Source organism: Corylus avellana, chromosome ca5, assembly GCF_901000735.1.
Source record: "Corylus avellana chromosome ca5, CavTom2PMs-1.0".
Classification (NCBI taxonomy): domain Eukaryota; kingdom Viridiplantae; phylum Streptophyta; class Magnoliopsida; order Fagales; family Betulaceae; genus Corylus; species Corylus avellana.
In genome coordinates this window covers 8,632,721-8,655,083 of record NC_081545.1, presented here as the reverse complement: position 1 = coordinate 8,655,083, position 22,363 = coordinate 8,632,721, and the positions used below count along the sequence as shown (strand labels likewise).

The following is a 22,363-nucleotide window of genomic DNA, read 5'->3' as shown; positions in this document are numbered from 1 at the left end:
ACTTGACAAAATAAAGTTATTTTGTCGCGAAAAGGTGAATGATGAACAAGTTCAAAGAAGTCTCAAAAATGCCAGCTTGGATTCAAAATGTGGGTTCAAATGCTTTGACCACTCATATGCTTCCACGCAGCCCTTGGGCGGTGCCTACCACACCCACTTCCAGCTGAATAGAGCATATATAGGTTAGGTTGGTGTGGATATCAAAGTAGGTTGCCATGAGCTATTGCATACTGCCCTTCTCTATGACAAAAGTTCCAAGCCTCTCAAGTGGCAGATTGATCAAAGCCAGATCAGGACAAGATGTATTCCAGCTAAGAATATAGGCTATGTTTGCCATTGGACTTTAGAACAGTATAACTCGAAACTATACTAGATTTAATTAAAAAAAAAAAAGTAAAAACGTTTCATATAAAAAAGTGAAATATATATATATATATATGTATATATATATTATTTTGTAACAATTCTTTTATTTGAATAACAAAAAATAATTAATATAATATAAAAAATAAAAACATTAATTGTTGATTTTGAGATAAATAGTACAAGTGAGCCCATTGGCCAACAGAGCCTAAAGTTTGATTTGGGATTTAGAGCAGCAAATAGTGGGGTCATGGCTTCAGGTACGGATTGAGTTATCCAAAAATCTCTTACTTCTGAGCCTGCGCAAAGCCCAATAATGTCTTCTGTCTTTCTTTCTTTTTCCTGTCAATCTAGCCAATAACCATAAAGTACAGCACATATTTTATATTTATATAAAAGCTTTTGGCAACATTTCATAAAGCTTAATTTGATTCAAAGGCCAGTTTCTTAGAAGTTAGAACAGTTTTGAAAAGTGTTGGAACAGTTTCTTAGCCCTCCATTTCCAATCAAATTACACCTCCCAAAAAAGGAAAATGTAAACAGAAGAGCTCGTGGGTGGGAGCCGGGAAAGGATAATTCCTATGGTTAAGTCGAATTGTGTATAAAAAAGAAGGTAGGATACAATAAGAAGTCATCTTTACGTGATTGGAGCTTTCCTTTTATAGAAGGTCCCATGTAACTACTTGAACTTGTATTTCGAGCGAATCGTATTATGGGATTGCCCTTCCGATGTTCTAGGTCTTGAGATCCCATTCCTCTAAATCAAGGACATTGGTGATATTGTGAGATTGGATATAATTTTGATTCAGTTGTTATTGGAGTGGGTTGTTATTGGAGTGGATACCCTACTAGGCAGAAACTCATGGGATCGGGTCCGCCATGCAAATGGGCTTTGGAGTTGTAAGCCATTCCTATGATTTGTTGGCCCAATTTCCTAAAAAAAAAAATATTTGTTGTTTTTAGTTTAAAAAGTGTTCTTAAATATATTTTTGTGTTTTGAATTATTTGTTAATGTATTTATCTTAAAAAAAAAAAAAAAAGAACAAATACATGAACAAACATAATTTAGGTTTAACGTATCAATGCCAATCTGACCATTTTTCACCTTTGGCTTTGGTAGGGTGAAAAAATACAGCAGAATAGTAATATGGGGTAATTTGTTTCTCACGAAATCTATTTAGATTTCAACACAGAATGGAATATTCTTTATAAAAATCAAGAATGATTGTCAGTACTAGTGTGAAATGGGCTTCGCCTCAAAGGCTTGAAGAAGGCCCAACACCTGTACAAGTGCTAAAAGGCCTAAATGCCCCCACCTTGGGGCTAGAGGCCCACGAAGCAAAGGGTCACTAATGCATCTCGGATTCGACAAATCCACTAAGATCATTCAATTTAAACAAACTACACGTGTCCAACAATAAAGAAAGTCAGAATCTATCCAACAAACCCAATCACGTCAAACAAAGTTCAAATACAGACAAAACCACCATATAACCTCTTCAAAGATAGTTACGAAGGGAATCTGCCTGATCAGCAAACTCCATATTTCTGAGAATCAAGTGAGAGTCGACTCATACACCCACACACTTTATAAAAGGAATAGTCTACTACCTCGTCAAACACACAATGAAATTTCTTTTTACTCTCATCTTGGTATTATTTCTATTTAATTATTCTCTCTAATCTCTTCATAAATTTTAACTTAGGCATAGGAGGTGGAACGGCCGCCACACCCCGACTTTGTGGTCTTCCATCACTGATCCTTCCTCTACTCTTAGCATGGCTTTGGATTCGAATCGCTACTTGGAGTTACAACTATCTCAACAAGTAAATTTCTTAAATATAAAACAGACAAATTCTCAAAATGCGACTTGTTCTGTTTACCACTTGCATTCGTGATAAGGATTTCACGAATAAAGCAAAATTTCTTTCAATATGGAGGCTATTTTTGACATTGGACAGTTACTGTGTGGACATAAATTGATTGATGTGAAAAAAAAAAAAAAAAGTTTTGTAATGATTTTTTTTATTTAAATAGTAATAAAACAAATGATTGTATAATGTAAAAAAAAAATAAGAATGTTAAGAGTTAAATTTTTTTTGATGAATAGTAAGGGGCTCTTGCCAAACGGTGCCAGAGACACGATTAATCCTCCAAAGAGCATGTATTTGTCATTGCGGTTTTATAGACAAAAAGTGAAATTTTAAACTAAATTGTAGAAAATAGATTATTTAGAATTGTGTTTTTAAAAAATTGCGATTTGAAAACACATATATAAACTGCGATTTTAAAATCCTTAAAGTTAGGCTAACATAATCTTAATTAATCTTCATCAAATCCCTAACTTTAGAATTATTCAAATATACTCTAACAATTTCTCAAAAAAAAAAAAAAAAACTCTAACAAGCCAAACCTCAATTTTGCCCTTTTTGAAATCACAAACCCAAACAAACCTATAGATAACAACAATGCAATGAAAATACAATTATGCTTATCAGTTTATTCATTTATTTTTTATTATTTAAGTGTGGCTAGGGCTAGAATTACATATTTGACAGAAAATACTTACAGAGATTTCAATTTTTTTTTAATAGTAAAATCGATTGTTTGAGTTATGCTTCATGATATCGAAAGTTAATCATACTTTAACACCTCAATATAAAAAAATAAATCATAATATTTAATAAATCACTCTTTCATGACAAGGAAAACATACACACACGGCTATCGGACTAGGACAGAAAATTTACTCTTCGTCTTCATCTCCTTTAGATTCGCATAATGTGTCTTTATGTGCATTAGGTGCAACCATCATGCAAGTTATTGGCGGCCAATTGACGTTACCAATTGTTTCCATTCCTATTTCAAAGGGCATCCATAGTTTTTGTTTTTGTTGGGCATGTGGACCCGATACCCGGTTTATTGATCATTTGACCCAAATCCTCTTCTTCGGCACGAGGCGATTGCTTGTAGGAATCGTGGGAAGTGGGAAACATAGTAACAGGGAAACCTCCAATAAAGACGTGATAAGAAGCTGGCGTTACGACAGATCTGTTATAAAAGGCGACTTACACTAAGTAAAAATGGAACTTTCATAAGTTTATTGACTTAAACACCAAAACTATTTTCCGTTGGCCTGCTTTTGTAAGCTCTTCTTTTTTTGTAAGTACGTTCGATCGTCACCTTGACACTCGGTCAATTATTCTAAATGGTTATTGAATCGCTCAATTAATCTTTAAATATGTATAACTTCAATTTAGTTTGTGTCTTGTGTTTATGTGCACATGATGCAAGTTAAAACGTGTCGTGTTCTCAATTATAATGAAAATTCCCTAAATAAGTTGTCTAAATTTAAGTGCCAAGGACACGTATGCCCTCCAATTTGGATTCCTATCAATTTTCCGGCAGCTAGGTAGAAAAGTGAGAGAGCTTCTATATGACTTATTTGTCTCAAGTCAACATATGAGTGAACTACCTAAGACCTACTCGAACATATAAATCTTATAAGAATTTTTTTACATTTATTGTCTTAAATTGCTTACAATTTAAGCAATAGAATTGTGAGGGTTTCTATCCCCTTTTAATTCCCCAATTAATCATGAAGTACACCAACTTACCTTATGTAAGTACAAAATTCACTAAACAAACAAACCTTGCTCTACCTAAAACAAGCATTTATCAAGACTTAAACCTCAAGAATGCTGCCAAATTAGTTAGATAAGAGCTTCAAGCTCATTAATGGATGCTTCCTTCCCAAAGAATCAACATACAAATAGAATATAATTTTGGGAAAAGTACAACAAAAAGACAAAAAATGACCCTTATAAAGTTTCAATAAAACAAAAATATCCTTATAAATTTTAAAAATAAAATTTTAATTTTTTTAAAAAATCATTCTTATAAATTGGTTTCTTTTTTTTTTAATTTTTTTTTATCTATATCTTAAATAAAATTTAAAAAAATCTTCAAAAAAATATAAAAACTATCCTTATAAATTGGATTTTCATTTTTTCGTTTTCATTTTTCCTATAATTTTTTTAAATTAAATTTTTTTTATAAAAAAAATTATTATAAATTTGATTTGATTTGATTTTTTCCTTTTAAAAAAAAAAAAAAAAATCTTTTCTTTTATAAATAAATTATTTTTTGAAACATATGCTTATAAATTGGCTTTTCTTTTTCTTTTCTTGTTTTAATTTTTTAGTTTTTAGATTTTTTTAATTTGATGAAGGGTATTTTTGTCCTTAGAAGAGACATCGTTGAGGGAGGGAGATTGACACAATTGATTGTTTAAAGAGACATTGACAATGAGATGATAGGACTTGAAAATGCGTTATTTACTATTTTTTAAAATTAAATTTTCTTTATGTATTAAAGAACTTTATTTAAAAAAAAAAAATGGAACAAATGCTCAAACCCGGGTTAAAACTTTTTCTTTTTACACGGGGTTTTCGTTTCATCGCCCCGAAGTCTGTGGTTTTGATAAATGATCAAATTAGTATCCAGTTGATTGGCCGTTAGGCCGGTGTGAATGACTGGAATAGAACGTGGCACATATATTATTTTTATTCAAAAAAATGTTTTTTTTTTTAAAATTAGCAAATCCGGACTGGCTTGGTGGCTGAGCCTGGCAAGCCAAGGGTGACTGACCCGCCCAGGCTCGAGGGTGGCCCATTTGGGGTGGCTGGCCCCACCCCAGCGGAGCCTTTCGGGGTGTGAGGCCACCCCAATATGCCGTTAGGGTGGCACTGACCCCACCCCCAAGGAGACTCCATGGGGTGGCCAGAAGGCCACCAGTGGTGCCCAGGGGGGTGCTTCGACCCACCCCATGGAAGCACAGGGGTGGTAGAAACCACCCAACCAGTCCAGGTGTTTGTTACACCCAAGGGCTCCATGGGGGGTGGCCGAATCGATAGGAATTGGTTTTGAGCCCACTTACTTGGAGGCCAGGAGATTTGATAGAGCCACCCATTTTAAATATCTGATTTTTCTGCTTTTAAAACATATTTTTTTAATTAAAAAAAATTTTAAAAAATTAATATATGTGCCACGTGTCGACGTCTGATTGGTCCACGTGTCAGTCCGTACAGTCAACTAACGGTCAACTAACGGATGGACTAATTTGGTCACTTATCAAAACCACAGGGACCTCCTGTAATAAAAATGAAACTCTAAGAGAAAAAAAATAAAGTTGTGAAAACTCATGGACTAATTTAGTATGTAACCCAAAAAAAAATTGAATTATCCGTTTTGCGTGTAGGTGGCTCTCATTTTTAGTTTGTATAGATCGCGGGGACCGTACATTTTACAGATAGAATCAGGCCGTTGAAATCTGTGCCGTCCAGGTGGTATTCATCAACGAGGACGTCAGTGTCACTGTACGTAATACGTCGAATCTGATCTTACTCGTATAGAGAGTATGATTACCCTTACGAAAGAAAGATCCCTCCTGAAACGACGGCGTCCTTTCTCACCATCTTTCTTTTCACACAAAAACGTTTCCCCTGCCCTATTTTCATCACCCAATCACATCAGCGTAAAAAAAGTAAAAAGTACCATTTGTCATCACACCCATCACATCCACTGTAAAACGTCAAAACTACCGTACCATTCATAGATTAAGATCGATCAATTATAATTGATTCTAAGTCCAAAAAAAAAAAAAAAAAAAACTATTTCGAATTTAATAATATATATTAAATAATGTCATATAACAAATATATTGATACATTCTAATTTTTTTAATAATATAATATGACATTATTTTCATGATTAACTGCACTAACATTTAATCAGAGAACAAAGATACAACCCCTTTTGGGCCATGGTTTGTTAGTTTGCATCTTTTTTGCGGATAAGCTTATCATGTGGAGATACTCATTTTGATGGATCAAACCTAAGCATCAATTGATCAAACTTGCACAACTTTGAAATTTAAAGATTAAAACTTTAACACTTATTTTCGGTCGATCGTGTATAAGTCCCACCGTGATCTATCTAATTACACCATGATTTATTTTTATTTTTATTTTCATTATATTAATTATTTATCTCTAATTTTTGTTTTCTTACCCAACATTCTACAACACCTCCTAACCGGGAAAGAGGGAGTCCCACCACCCTCAAATCTCAATGGTTAAAGACTAGAGGGATAATTGACCATTCTCTTAAAAGGTAAAATGATGGTTGGTCACTCCTTAAAAAGTGGTTGACCATGTTAAGTTGTGGTCCGACCACAACCCTTCTTATTTTGCTATTTTAATCTCTTAAAATTATGTTGCAGCTCAATTTAAAGCGGTCATTTTAAATGAAAAGCTTAGAATCTCTCAAATTGGGAGACCTAGCCTAGCCCTTAAAATTACCGTTACAAAAAGTTGAGCAGGTGAAAGGGAAATGCATTCATCAGTAAATATTTTATCTTATTCAATGGTTTGGATTTGGTGCCAGTGTGTCACAAACGGTAACGTAACAAGATCATAGCCTATGGTCCACAAAGAGGATCCTTTTCAATCTCTTTGATTGATTTAAGAATTACTCATGATTTAAAATGCCACGTGTGGAGAACCCAATGGCTGATAGGTGGGTTCCACAGCATATATTTGTGGGGGCGCAACAGACAAGAGAAAAGAGAGACACCGTGAACCGACAGAACAGTGTTCAGAGCTCAGGCTTTCGAAAGCCCCTTTCCCTAGATGCCCGGATTTGGTGGTGTCCTACAGGACAGGACTTCGGCTATTTAACGTTAATAAAACGGCGATTAACATTTTAGGATCCCCCAATCCCCACTCGCATAAAGCGCGTGATTTTTCAATCTCCATTCTTTAGAATCAGAGAAGTACAACCTGGAAGATACTCCAATGGTGCAGATTATATTTATGGTTCGTACAAAAATAAATAATACAACTTAATTTTTAAAGATATAATAATATCCTCCTACTTATCTAAAGTTTGAACTAATACACCTACCCCATTAAATAAATTAGGCATATTTAAATTGGGTTAGTTGGGATTTTGTGCCATCTTCCCAGTGAACTGAGGTTAATATTTAGAGGTTATATTATAAGAATTTGGCTGTTTAATATATATATATATATATATATATATATATATATATATATATTAAATTTGAATGTGCTCTTTTAGAAAGGTGTAGCGAAGATCAATAGGGATGCAATTATGGATAAACAAAATGGGATTCGACTTACATACTGTTATTAAAATAACAATATGTAATGCTGTAGTTTAAGCAACGGTCAAGATTTAATCTCTTAAAATCTTTTTTTATTTTCTCTTGCTTATTAAAAACTTCTAAAAGTAAGTCAACTTTGAGATTTAATATTAACCGTTACTTACACTGCAGCATATATGCTGTTAGTAATGATCAACGCATAGGTGTTGTACCGGTTAATTATATTTTAGGAATATTTTTGTCTTTTTACTTTTTAATGAAATAAAAATATTCATATAATATAATTAACTCAATTCCAGTTCAATTCTAATTAATGATAATAAAAGCTTCGTTTCATTAAAAAAAAAAAAAAAAAAAAAGGGTATGTAATAAAATATTGATATTTTAGTTGGGTTTCAAAGTTTCAACATGGGGGCAGAAGACTAGCACGGGGTATATCCTTTCTGGCATTTCTTTGTGTTGGTCAAAGGATAATATTGGATATTGCTTTTATTATTATTATTATTATTATTATTATTATTATTATTATTTTTAATTTGAGTGACAATCTTGTTCATGTGAAAGTGAATAAATATATGAAGAGAACTTTGCACGTGTATATGTACACATAAAACCCTATTTCCCTTTCTCTAAATAGTTAGTGTTAGTTGCCATAATTAATTGTATGAAAGTGATTTGCAGCCAAGAATAAATAAACAAAAGTAAGATGACATTTGGAAGGCTAACTTTATGATCTTTGATAATTACTTCTCTTACTAAAAACACTAACATCTTTGTTTTTTTTTTAACATATATATAAACACTTTGACGCAGCACTGATCAATAATAAAATAAAGATAACAAATTGGTGTTTCACCAGGAACGTAAAGTCTCAATACATAAAAAGAGCAATCACAACTCTCAAAGAATAAAACATATTTTTTTCAATATCATAATCAGTCTCCATAAGAGTACACTGAGCATTTATATAGACATTGAAAATAAACCCTAACTCTAATTTGACTGACTTTTGGCTAAACCCGTCATCTAATTATAAAATATCACTAACTCTAAATTACATGGCTTTGGGGCCAAGCCGATTACTAAATTACAATATAAAATCATAATCACACTTTGGTACTAAAATGAGAAAATCATAACCTAATATTATAAATCTTATTTATGTCCTATTTGAGATTGCGTTTAAGGGGCCTAAAAGTGCTTTTAACACTAAAAAAGTCCGTTTGAAGAAAAAAGTATTCGTTTAGTAAAAAAATTAAAAGCGCTTTTAAAGGTCCAAAAACCTAAAAATGGCAAAAACATATTTTTTTGAAGCTTTTGCCAAAAAGCTCTTTTTGACTAAACAGTTATATTTCTCAAATACAATTCCAAACAGGTTCTTATTATAATCACTCTCCAAGATTGAGAAAAATAAAAATTATATATAAATATTTGAAGGATGTACAACACTTGTAATTTTGGAGCATAGAAAAATAAAATGAAACAATTAACATTATCCATTAAAAACAAAATTTAATATAATCGAGGAATTAAATAGAACCTACCATATGCTAGATTTTGGTTTTTTACTGGTGCCAACAGGACAAAATTATGTTACTTGATAAAAACAAATGAGATTTTTGTTATTTTATGATGATATAGAAAACCCTACTTCTTGTCTTCAAGAGGTAGCTCGATCGACTGAGACCACACCTATTGAAATTGAGGTCACTAGTTCGAATTTCTTTTCCCCTATTGTGCGGACATGTCATAAAAAAAATTAAAAAAAAAAAAAAAAAAACCTACTTCTCACTCTATGTAATTAAATCTTCTATAAAAGTATTTTATAAATATAAATATTATTTTATTTTGTTGCATCTAGCTATTAGTATTTTGTAATAAATAAAGTGGCAATATATATATATATATATATATATATATTATTTCACTTGAAATATGGAGGGCTCAAGTTGCATAAAAAAACAATGGATTCACTTTCCAAATTACAACAACATCACCAAAGACAGAGGATTTAATTTCCACTCGAATAATATTAGAAACCATACTTCATCACACCCTGTTAGTTTGGCTCGTACAGAAAATTAATGACGGCGAGCACTAGCTGGCAACCTTCGACAGTGGCAAAAACGACTAGCAACCTTTTAGCGAACTCTAGTGATAGATTTTGACGACCTCTAGCAGTGTCGGCAAGCTTTTTCAGCTATGTCCTTTGATGGTTGTGCGACCGGCGACTTCCAATGAACTCCATTGACCTCTAGTGGGTGGCTGATGGCGGTAGAGAATGAACAATGAGAGTGTGAGAGTGAGAAGGAGAAGCTCCAACTCAGAAAATGGTTTCTGATTTTTTTATTTTTTATTTTTAAGAAAACTATTTTATGGAAATTAAATAAAGTTTTCCTGATCAACCAAAAATATTTTTAGTTTGACCATGATTTTTCAGCCGTGCCAAGGAACAGGATAAAACAATTTACATTGAAATAAATGAAACCCAAAAATTGATTGCCACTGTTGACAACAAAATAAAAATAGTGGTAGATTGTTGTTTGGTAAAAAAAATGATCGGATTAGGATTCCTTACAATTTTAAAGAAATAGTAGATTCTCAAATTACATAATTTTGGTTGTTTTTATGTATCGAAACACTTGAAAAATGTCATATATTAAAAATGTGGTATGTTATTATTGTTAATTGAGTATATTTTTATTAGATTCTTGCTCTCTATGTTGTAAAAAAGCTTTAAGCAAAAAACAATATTTTAATTTTATATAAAAAAAAAACGTCTCTATAAAAGTGAATAGAAAACTTTTTAGAAAGAAACTCTTTTTGATTACTTGATTTCATGCCACATTTTTAATAGGCCCCATTTTTTAAGGGTCGTTTAAAAATTGCCTAAATTAAATCTAGATCCTCACCCAAAATTCTTCCATTTCTCTAAAAATAGAAGTCAAATTCATTTATTCACGTTATCAATCAACTTTCTTTGGATCTTAACTAATTCTCTCACAAAAAAGTTTCAACGCTTCTTTTATTACATCAATTAATTCATTCCCCATTTTTCTTCTAGCATTAACTCTTCTTCTTCAAGCTCACTTTAGCAATGCACCCCACGCTCTCAGAAGTAGCGTGGGAACCAAATCCCATAATTTCCTAATCCGATTCCAATAGTTTAATTAAAGCATAATTAATTATATGTTTTTTTGCCATCAATTAAAGCAAACCAATCCTCCATATCTGTACGGTGCAGAATCTCTCTGTTTTGCTCTCTCTCTCTCTCTCTCTCTCTCTCTGCCCTAGTTTTTCGCTTCTCCACGGACCCAAAATTCCTTTTCCTCTCGAGGAACAGAACCAATACTACAACCTCCGAATCTCTCGCACAATTTGTTGTTGAATCTACTTTGAATCCTCTTCACCCGAGTAAGCATTTCCATGCTCTGTTTCTATTTTCTTGTTTCTGGGTCATTTGACCCCGTCTCTCTCGAGACCTCTATTGCCTTTGAAGCATCTGAAACTTACACTCCAAGCGTGTGTTTGTTTCTTTTTGGCTCTTTGTTTATAAATTTTGATTGCTTTAGATCTGGGGCAGTTTACAGAAAGAGCCGGTTTCTATTTATTGCTTATGAAATCTAAAACTGTTGCTTTCTCTGATCCTTTTTCTTGCCTTGCTTGCTTTCAGGTTTATTCATTGTTAATCAATTAAGCAGTTTTCAGATTCTCTTTCATAGCTGGGGACGAAAAACGAAACCTTTTTCACGTGCTTCTTTGGCTATTCCAGCTCTTGATTTCAGAATTTGGAAGATTAGTCGTTCATTTGTGCGGTTGTCTTTAAATTTATGCACTTTTACATGGAACCCATGTTTTAGTTTGATCAACATTGAAGCCTCTGGCGTAAATGTTATTCATATACGCATTGAGAAGGTGGCTTTGGCTCTGTAACCTATCCTCCTTGCTTCTCTTTGGTTCTCTTCTGTTCAGAAGTTTGGTGGGTTTTGCTTTGTTTCTCAGCTAACTATTCAAGGAATTGGGTCTTTGACCCAAAAGAGAATATTGTAAGCAATTGATGTTTGGTTAACGACCCGGGAATAAGTATGAGGAAAAATGTTAATTCCCACTCAGGAAGAATGTTTAGCGATAGGAAATGGAGTCTTCCATTTTTTGCGAGTGTGATCGTATCGATTATGCTGTTTTTGACCGCCATTTTTGGGCTATTTAGCTCTCCCTATGTCGGAGAGCAATTGCCATTTGACATTATCTCGTTTTCGAAATCAGAGGACTCTAGCGGTTACTTTGTTGAATCGGATTTGAGAAGATCATTGGAAACTAGTGGGGTATCCAAAACGAAAGCGCCTAGATTGGCGTATTTGATTTCGGGGACTAAGGGCGATAGTCATAGGATGATGAGGACCTTAGAGGCAGTTTATCATCCCAGAAACCAATACATTCTACATTTGGATCTTGAGGCACCGCCCCGCGAAAGGTTGGAACTAACAAATTCGGTGAAGTCTGATCCAATGTTTCGTGAAGTGGAGAATGTGCGTGTTATGGCTCAATCGAATTTGGTGACTTATAAGGGTCCTACGATGATTGCTTGTACCCTTCAAGCGGTTGCAGTTTTGTTGAGGGAGAGCTTGGAGTGGGACTGGTTTATAAACCTCAGTGCTTCAGATTATCCTCTCGTGACACAAGACGGTTAGTGCCATAATGCTCTCTTTGCTTGTTTCATAGTCATTGATATTATTTCTTTCTTTATGTTTTTGTTATTATGCTTGTATTATATCTTGTTTTCTTGGTTTGTGGAGGGCATTTATGCATGTTAAACCACTTTAGGAAACAGTGGCATACTTATCACTTGGGTCTGAGAGTCGATCCTTGGGAATATTCTCAGAGATTGGTTGTACTTGTTCAGCATTTTTCTTTTATACTTGGTGACTGTTGCAAGTAATCAATAGATTTTGCATGGTATTTTCTTGATTGAAATATTGAGCTCTTGGCAACATGTTTTATGCCCTTGGGCATTTGTATGGCTTATGTTGACTGTCTCATTCTAGAGGGCAGAATATGGTTTTTCATTAACTCTAGTTCTCAGGAAGGTTAATAGATGGGTCATGGGTCTGAAAAAAGTTCATAAATTTATCTTCTATTGTATTTGGGATGTGCATGAAGGTAGCAAAACCGATTGATCATCTCAGAGGCTTTATTGTCCTGTGAGTACATCTGCTTGGCCTGTTTTGGCTCAAAAGATATATGTTACTCATTAGATTTCTAGTACTCCCTCGAATCTGGTTTTGAAGGTCTTTATGAATGAGTGTTATGAAAGGTAGCTCAGATTTTAGATAGAATTTAAATGGCCATTTTCTTGTTGGTTTCAGTTTCGGGGATCCTCATTCATTGTTGCTACAGATGGTTTGCAAGTATTTTTGGTTATCTTCTTGCATGGTTTACCAAATTCACCGTGTTACTCCTCCTATGGCTTTTTGGAGCTCAAATTTGATGATAGCGCTTTATAGATTTTGAAGAAATTTTTTGTACCAAGTGTCTTGGGGACTTTTTATTAAAACCTGCTGGATGGGGTCACTTTGACGAAGTGGAGCCTATAGCTCATTTGTTTGGGTTCAAAAAATTGGGAAACCTGATTCTGCTAAAAAGCTTTGTATGAGACTCTTCGAATTGTAACTTGGTGTCGCATTGGGGACTTGTTAAACTCGTTTGAGAATTCTATCATTCATTTATATGGAGTCATGGGGCACATTCACTGGGAAACTTCTTCATCTAGCCTCTAGAGAGGAGCTTCAACAATGATTAAATTACAATTTACTATCAGTCACGTCCTTTTGCAAACGAAAATCTGCCCTTATATACTCTTACAAAAACCTGTTTCCTCTCAAAGCCAAATTAATATCACAATAGGATCCTGTGTATAATGTGGCTAGGTAATTAGAATCCCTATAGGATCCTTGATAAAATGGTTCTTAATTCAATCATTTGAGACAGTTGAGTAACAAAGGTAATATCCTATTAATAAAATAATTTCTGTAGAGAAGAAATGTGAAATTTACAAATTATACGACTAAAATACTAAAATTGTGTTGGAAAAGTATTATGATGCATATATCATGTGTTTTGATGTATTTCTTTTCATGATCCATGAAGTGAATTAGTCAATTTATGCTTGTCTATTCTCTGATAAAAGATCTTGTCCTGTTAGGTGATGAATGTAGTTTATCAATCACTAATTATTTACTCAGACCTAATTAGTTTGCATGCAACTCAAATTATTCTTTCAAGGATAGGGCTATTTGTCTAATGTTGCTTTCTTGTCCTCGACGCAGGATTATTTTACATCAAGTAATTAATTAATTATTTTTTTTTTCATTTTCTTTTTCTCTTTTGTGCTTATGAAGGATTTATTTCCTCCTTTCCATTTCTTTGCTTTCTTATTCTTGTAACTTTTCCTTTCCGTTTGTGTTTTTTATTCTAAGTTTCTCAGTATGAATAGTTCTTGAACAATGAGTTACGTTTACGTATTTTTGTCCTCTTATACTCCATTTTTTTTAATAACCCATAAATTGGCATGTTGACAATGCCCATGTAGCCTGTCTTTTATTCGCCTAGTAGCATGCTTTCTACAATTAGCCTTGCTGTTGTAAACATTATCCTTACATAGTCCCATCTGCTCTATCTTGCTATGCTGTTACTGATTAGTTGCATTGCATGGTTTAACTGAATATGTACTCTTGTTGTAAAAGAGGTTTGATTTTACACATGAAAATCTATAGCTCTTTTTTTTTTTTTTTGTCTATTTGTGGAAGTAGAATCTAATTTGTATTTCTAATTTGCAGATTTGCTTCACGTTTTCTCTAATTTGTCTAGAAATACCAATTTCATTGAGCATATGCAGATTACTGGATGGAAATTGTAAGTAAAACGTATAAACAGTGTGCATACTACATTAAGAAGGTTCTTTCCTTTTTATTTCATCATGTGTATAATGGGTGTGCCATATTTACCTTATTTGTAGGAACCAAAGAGCAAAACCAATCATCATCGATCCGGGCCTTTACTTATCAAAAAAATCTGACCTTGCATTGACCACTCAACGTCGATCACTTCCCACGTCATTCAAGTTGTTTACAGGTAGGTATAATGTAACTCCTCAGTTCATTGAGTACAGACTTCTGAAATTCATTTTATGCTTTAGTGATCAACAGACAATGTGCCTATTATTTTACAGGTTTCGCTTCACTGTTTGCAAATAAATCTTTCTAGATTGGCAAACTAAATATAATGTTGACACAAGTAAAAAGTGCTTATTACAATGTGTTTGACTGCACAAATAGATAGCAGACTAGCAGTCATAGTGGTAAAGCTGGCTGCCAGGAGAAGATGCCTGTAGGCCATATCCCTCTTGAAGGCCATTTAAAGTCCTAGACTTGAAGCTGTCAAGTTTAATAATAGATTGTGAGAAAATTGCACTTGTTTAGTTTGTGGTAAATTTAATATCAATTGCATGGCATTTTGGCTATAATCCCAGCGGTTGGGAACTAGTTAAAAACATCTTTATTACTGTTTGCCATGATGAAAAATCCTTATGAGTTGGTTCCCCTGCGCATACATATCACTCTAGGCTCTAGCTAGTTTATAGGTTATTTTTTGTGTGAAATCTAATAGCTTGCTGATTAAAATTGGGCCTATGTTTTAATAGATTAGAATAAAGATTTTGAATGAGATGATGTGTGAAAGTAACTTGTTTCGAAACATTTTGCGTTTCTTGTACACAGGTTCAGCGTGGATAATGCTAACCCGGTCCTTTCTTGAGTACTGTATATGGGGATGGGATAACCTCCCACGAACTATTCTTATGTATTACACAAATTTCATCTCCTCTCCGGAAGGATATTTTCACACTGTCATTTGCAACACTCCAGAATTTCGCAACACCGCAATTAGCCATGATCTCCACTACATTGCTTGGGACAGTCCTCCAAAGCAACATCCCATCTCTTTGTCAATGAAGGATTTTGACAAAATGGTTAAAAGCAAAGCTCCATTTGCCCGAAAATTTGCAAAGGGTGATCCTGTCTTAGACAAGATTGATAAGGAGCTTCTAGGTCGCACAAACCGTTTTACACTTGGGGCATGGTGCGTCGGGAGCTCGGACGGTGGGGCTGACCCGTGCTCCCTGCGTGGCAATGATACGGTGTTTAGACCAGGTCCTGGTGCTGAGAGGTTACAAGAATTGCTCGACTCGCTGTTATCTGAAGATTTTCGGAAAACACAGTGTTCGTGACAAAGGTAAGAGTTGGATAACCCCAATTGTACATTGGTGTATTCATAGATTATACGACTGATGTAAAGTGGCAGAATTTTGTTTTCTTAAATATTAATTGAACATTCAAGTTATAAACATGATCCACTTTACAGCAAAGTCTTGAAAATGCATGACTACAAAGTTTTGACCATCCAACTTTTAGATTGAATTTTTCTCCTTCATCTTTACCTTTTTGGTGGTCAAATAGTATTATTTCATGGACATGTTGGCAAGTAGAAACTTCATAGACATGACTGGTTGTTCAATAGGCTTTGATTAGTCTCTTTCAGCAGAGATCAATTTCATGTAATTTTCAATAACCATCTCTGGTGAAAAATCTGTAAAGTATCCCTTCTCCACATCCAACCCTTCTTCGGCTGCTAGCATCTCAACCTGGTTCTGGACCCGGTCTGCACCAATTTGATTTGGTTCCAACAGCATGCAAGCTATCTCTGTTGAATCCTCACCATTAACCAAGCCCAGTGTTTGCACTGTCGGAAGCCCGCCACCTCTGGCACTCACCATGCGAGCAATCTTTCGAGCAGCCGAGACATCTCTGGACAAGATGGGTATGTTGTACAATGCAACCCATGGACGTGCCCCGATCATCGAGATTCCTCTAGCCCGAGAAACAGTGGTTGGGCCTTCATCGGGCTTCTCCGGAAGCATTTCAGGCATGGGCCACCCTACCCATTGGTTGCCCATAAAATTGGGCCGGTAAAATCCAAGCTCTCGCCTGATGGTGTCTAGAGCCTTGCCTGTTGGGTGTGCTGCAGCATACAGATATACTGGCACTGCAAAAACATGATATAGAAATTAAAATAAGTTTAGGGTTAAGAACATAATTGGTGTATGTGATTTATTGCTTTATCAAAAAGCTACATAGGTTTAAGAAAGTGATAAAATTAGTACTTATGCTATACAAGTTCGTTCATTTGATACTTTGGTCTATTTGTTGTCTAAGAAACTAATGGAATTTTTGCCATGTATATAAGAAGCCACTTCAGATTAATAAAATTTAATCGCGTATGCCAAATACCTTCTCTTTGTATTTGCATGTTGTGTCGAGATATGAGTATAAGACTATATAAGTCAATTTTATTTTTACTCATGTAATTAAATGGTTTAGATTTTTCAACCATAACTCGCTAATTTCGTGTTGGGTTTGTGAGTCGTGTAAAAAAATGTCGGTCCTAAATATTGTGTGTTGGGTTCAAGTATGTTGAAACAAGGGTATAAAACTATATATGTTAACCCTAACAGACTAATTTAATTAAACGGATCAGGTTCTTAATTGTAAACAGCTAAGTTTATATTGGATTCTTATCAAACTCGAAGATCGTGTCAAAAATTGATAGCTTTAGTTGGACCCCCCCTCCCCCCTCCAAAAAAAAAAAAAAAGTGAAGGAGTGGTCCAACCTAGGTGGCAGAGACCTATCATTTCTCCAACTTTATAATTTTTTTATGTTTATTCTTTTTAGGGAATTACTTTTTTTCCCAACTACAACGCATTGTCACTTTAACCCCCATGAATTGACAACTGTATCAAACTACCATTTTGTGTCCAAAACTCCCATTCCGTCAGTCAAAGGCGTTAACTTAGACGGTCAACTTGTCACATGCGTCTCACATGCCATCTTAAAATTTTTTATCCCACTTTTTTCCATAGTAGGGTTGTCAGTTGATGAGAACAAAGTGACAATGCGTTGTAGTTGATGGAGAAAAAAGTCGGATAGAAAATTTTAAGATGGCATGTGGGGCGCACGTGACGGGTTGACCGTCTGAGTTAACGCTTTTGACTGACGGAAGGGGGATTTTGGGCACAAAATAGTAGTTTGATAAGGTCAGATAGTAGGGTTGTCAGTTCATGGAGGCAAAGTAATAATGCGTTGTAGTTGATGAAGAGAAAATGTAATTACCCATTCTTTTTAATTTTTTGGGTTTCCTTTTTTGTTTGTTAGGTATTAAGCTGAAGTGACATTTGACACGTAGCAACATTTTATTAGTCTTATATGGTCTTTTTATATACATCACAAATATTTTGTTAGCTTTTTAAGCAGTAGATATTAGATAGATTGAAGTATCAGTATTAGATTGATAAATTTGTAAAGCAGATGTATTAATTTTGTTACTTTTTAAAACTCCAAGTATCTTTTAGATGTATGAGTAATAATATTTAGTAAATTGGTATATGATTGCCTTACAACTTAATGATATGACAGTAAAAATCAGTTATTCAAGATCATTCTTACCTAATTGGAATCAAATAATTAGTAGATTTGTTCCGCCCAAAATGAGAATGGGCGGTGATTACATTTTTTCGTTGGTTGATGCTGCATATCGCACACTTGTTATATTTGTTTATATAGTTATAACACTAAGTGCCTATCAATTAGTTCCAAGAAAGTGTTCATTACTTATTTTTCGAAACCCTACTACAAGTTCTATCCATATATGTTATTATCGTTAACTCATACTAGATCTAGTTGCATTTTATTTAGTGACAGTGAAAATCAGCCATTGGATTAGAACTTGGTAAAAAAAAAAAAAAAAACTATGGGTTGATTTTTATTGTCACGTCATCCCAATTGTATGATCGTCGTATAACAGTTTATTAATAGCATAAAGATGCACGTACTAATTATGTATTTACAAATTTAACCCTAATATTTATTTAAGAAAAAAAAAAAAAAAGTTGGTTTGGAGCTAACCTTGGAATCTATTGCCAATATCCGTTGCCACAGCCTTGGCAAGCCAAGCAGCTTCATCCAATGATGCTCTGGCCAATGGATGGAAAAGAATGTCGTCGACAACGCCGAGCCTGGGGTGAGCCCCGGAGTGTAACTCGAGGTTAACGGCTCCGAAGGCAGCATCAGCCATGGCTAGGACAGTCTGGCGCAATGGGCTGTAAACGGCACTCCCGGTGATGTCGTGCACAACGTAGGATACGAGGGTGTACCTTGTCCTGTTATAAGATCGATCCGGGAATTTGTTGACGATAACGGTTTCTGGGTCAAGCCTCCCTGCCCGTTCGATGGCATCAAGAGTTGCATGGTTACGTGCTTCAGAGATGAACAGCTTGCAGCAGAGTAGCAGGGATTGGTCTATGCTTTTCTTCTTGTCCTTTTTATATATATATGCAAGAAGGGATCGAAGATCCAACATCCAATTGTAAACCAGTTTTGGGTTAAATGAAACAAAATGTAAAACAAATTAACTCTCTTTGTTACTATGAATTTTTCGGTTCGAATTCTAAGCGATTCATATTGAGACAAAGTTGCAATAACTCAATAGACCAAAAATTCAAAGCATAAACAGTTACAAGAAATCGAGAGATAAAAAGTTATAAATGAAAAATTAACTTTATTGTTGTTTATGTAAAAGTAGAAAAGACTTGTAACATTCATATTATTTCTCTATAAATAGAGTATTATATATAATAAAAAATATTAAGAAAATATGTAGCCAACAAAAGACTTTGATATATGGATGTATGCCATAAACCGAACAACCACCCATTTTTCTTCTTTAAATTTGAAGTTCTAATAATTCAAAAACCTTATGAATTTGATTAAAAATTGTTAACTATGGCACTATTGGAGTTGAATAGAGTTGGGGTTCCCTCGTTACTATTCATCATCATTTTTCAAAAAAAATTAACATTAAAACATTCTAACTTTTTCACTTTTTATATCACATCATTTATTTTTTATTCTTATTTAAATAAAAAAATCATAACAAAACAAAACTTTTTCACTTTTTTTATACCAAACATTCTTATTTATTTATTTATTTTTCACATCAACTACAGTGCGTAGGCCAACTCATTTACCACATACCACCATAAAGAGTACTAGTGATCCTTATAAACACATTTTCAGGGAATTGGATGAGGGGAGAAGTGATACCATTATAAACACATCTATCTCCTGCTCTTTGGCAGTCTGAAACAAGCCTATTTTATTTTTAAGCAATACAGGGGAATTGTGTGAGGGGAGAAGTGATAGCATTATGATCAATATTGGTAAGTTTTGTCATATTTTTTTTTACAAATAGACTACTTAACTTCCCATAAATTAGAGAGATCTAAGCCCTTCTTCTGAGGTGGAGGCCCACATTGTATGAGGGTCAATACAAGCAATAATATCTTATCCATTTTTTTTTTTTTTTTCACTTTTCAGTGCCTATTCCATTTCTCTTCCTCATCATTGGTTAATAATCTATTTTCTTGCCTTTCCTCGGCAATAGCTTCAAAATGGTCAGCTACAACCTTGTCTTATTACTGAGAAACGAAATTTACAAGAATAAATATCAGGTGTAAGAGGTAATTAAAGAACTGAAGATAGCAAAAATGGCAGGAAAATTGATGAGTGGAATGACAGGGGAAACCATTCCAAAGCTAAATTTCTTTCAAATTTCACTCAATTGGCAAAATGATTCCAAGGGGTCAATTGGGTAATCATCAAAACTGGCAAAGCTCCAGATTAGATCACTTCAGGTTCCTTCCCCATTAAAACTCCACCATATATATATATATATATATATATACTTTAAGGAAATCAAGCATAATCAATGGCAAATATAGGATGAATATGTTCAGATTGAATGATCCTTATAGTGAGAAGAAGAAGAAGAAGAAGAGTCCTTACCTTGCAACTTGGGTTGAAAGCCATTTCCTTGCTCTGCTTTGCTTATCCTTGGTTGCCACACCTACCTACTCTGTTTCACGTGAAAGAAGTAAGAGAGAGATGGTGAGATGCATATAAAAAGACATTGAGGTAATTAATGTGCTTATATGTGTCAGCTTTGGTACAACACCAAGTCACCAACATAAGCTAAAGCCAATGCCCCCACAGCTTGTCGCGTCAATGCCCATTTATCTTATCATTAACGAGATGCAATTTTGCTTCTTCTCCATTGACCTTTCACTAATATAGAGATTTTTAGTAATTTTCTTTCATAAAGGACTGTTCAAGCAGGTTCCAGATAGCTTGCTCACGGATCGGCCGTGGCGGATATGCACAAGGGTGGCGCCCTAGTAAATTTTTTTTGCCCAAAATTTCTACTAGCTCCTATAAAATAAATTTAAATTTTATATTCTTGGCACTTTAGCCCCTATAAAACTTAGTTCAGTCCAAATTTCAGCTCAAAAATTAGAGTAAACTGAAGGAGAGAGTGTTTTACACTACTTTTTATCTATTAGGCTACAACAAAATTTCTTTTTGTGCTCATTAATTGCTGCGGGCTATTACTACGCCGTGATTCTGTTCTGTGAAACTTATGATGAAAGTTCTCTCGTCTGAGTAGGAGCCGTCTTCCGCAGTCCACAATTTCATTATATTTTATTATTTTATTTTTGCCCCTATTAAGATAAATTCATGAATCCGCCAATGCTGATCGGGCAAATAAGCGTCATAAGAATTCTCTTGCATTTGTTGTGCGGATTGCTCAGCAAAACATCCTCCACTAATGGATAAAAAAGGATAAAAAGGAAACCTGCTATGTATATATTATTCGTTGAAGCTTTTGGAAAGGCACAAGAAAAGATTTGTATATCATATTGTCTGTTTATTTTTGTTTGATGCACTCGTGCACAGCATGGTGATTATCTAAATGGAACTAATGAAGCTGGTTGTCGTGTGTCGGTGCAATGGCAATGGTGATAAGAACTAGATATTATATATTATTATGAATTATTAAATAAAAAATGAATTAGAATAATACTTTATTTTGTTCTTCTGGGAATGCGATGGTTTTTCTGATTTTTAAACTGAAACAACAACAGGGAAACACAAAACTTGCTCTGTTTGTTCGTATCTTTATTTTCTGTATTGTGTTTTTTGTATTATATTATAAATGAAATGTTTTTTTAAGAAGTCATGAAAGAATAGAGTTTCTAGGGTTGGGAAGAGAAATTAAAATTGGCATTTATAATGCCTAATTCACACAAGCAAGCAATACTTGGTTGTACATACTCATGTGTATGCTCTAGTACAAGGTGAAGCACCGGATGGGGTGAGGTGTTAGTGGCACACTTGGAACTTGACACGGAGTTCGAAGTGATCAAATCATGGCCGTTAATTTTTGGACGGTTATGATCATACGATTTGGTGATTTGATCTGGATCGTCAAATGATTCTAAGTAGATCTTATGGTTTGATTTACTTGACCATTAGTAATGTTAACTGTAAGACTAAAATAAGCTAACGGTTTAGATTAAGTGATCATTACTAACAATTACCCTCTAACAGTTATAATTAAATAAAATAACCGTTAATTACAAATTTAATCTAACGGTCAAGATTAAGTATCTGTTAATATCAATTTGTCAAATTTTAATGACAATCGAATTAGCAGTTGTTTACTGTTAATTGTGAAATGCATATATGTTGGTGAACAAACATTAGACCTGCTAAACCGAAACTATAAACAGCCCGCTCCATACCAATATAAGATATAGACAATTCTATCTACTTATGTCTCTCTCTTACTAAAATAGAAAAAT

General features: G+C 34.2%; 2 protein-coding genes across 2 annotated transcripts; one reads left to right on the top strand and one right to left on the bottom strand.

The window, feature by feature from the left end:
* The first annotated feature begins 10,802 nt into the window (after nt 1–10,802).
* On the top strand, nt 10,803–15,946 carry LOC132181073 (beta-glucuronosyltransferase GlcAT14A-like). The gene is made up of 5 exons (XM_059594127.1): nt 10,803–10,967; nt 11,227–12,239; nt 14,390–14,465; nt 14,569–14,684; nt 15,329–15,946. The coding sequence occupies exons 2-5, from the start codon at nt 11,639–11,641 to the stop codon at nt 15,835–15,837; spliced, it is 1,302 nt and encodes a 433-aa protein (XP_059450110.1). The 5' UTR covers nt 10,803–10,967; nt 11,227–11,638; the 3' UTR covers nt 15,838–15,946.
* LOC132181074 (uncharacterized) lies at nt 15,905–20,724 on the bottom strand. The gene is made up of 4 exons (XM_059594128.1): nt 20,677–20,724; nt 20,508–20,577; nt 18,570–18,981; nt 15,905–16,652 (listed from the first exon to the last, which is right to left on the bottom strand). Exons 2-4 carry the CDS (start codon nt 20,529–20,531, stop codon nt 16,135–16,137), a joined length of 954 nt encoding a protein of 317 aa, XP_059450111.1. The 5' UTR covers nt 20,532–20,577; nt 20,677–20,724; the 3' UTR covers nt 15,905–16,134.
* Between the last annotated feature and the right edge of the window lie 1,639 nt (nt 20,725–22,363).

Bases quoted from the DNA above. Each gene is read 5' to 3' on its own strand.
- LOC132181073 (XM_059594127.1), top strand. From the start codon at position 11,639: ATGAGGAAAAATGTTAATTCCCACTCAGGAAGAATGTTTAGCGATAGG. The intron at 14,466-14,568 runs GTAAGTAAAACG...CCTTATTTGTAG, and splicing joins CAGATTACTGGATGGAAATT to GAACCAAAGAGCAAAACCAA. The intron at 14,685-15,328 runs GTAGGTATAATG...TCTTGTACACAG, and splicing joins GTCATTCAAGTTGTTTACAG to GTTCAGCGTGGATAATGCTA.
- LOC132181074 (XM_059594128.1), bottom strand. From the start codon at position 20,531: ATGGCTTTCAACCCAAGTTGCAAG. The intron at 18,982-20,507 runs GTAAGGACTCTT...ATATATAAAAAG, and splicing joins CTTTCAACCCAAGTTGCAAG to GACAAGAAGAAAAGCATAGA. The intron at 16,653-18,569 runs GTTAGCTCCAAA...ATGTTTTTGCAG, and splicing joins TATTGGCAATAGATTCCAAG to TGCCAGTATATCTGTATGCT.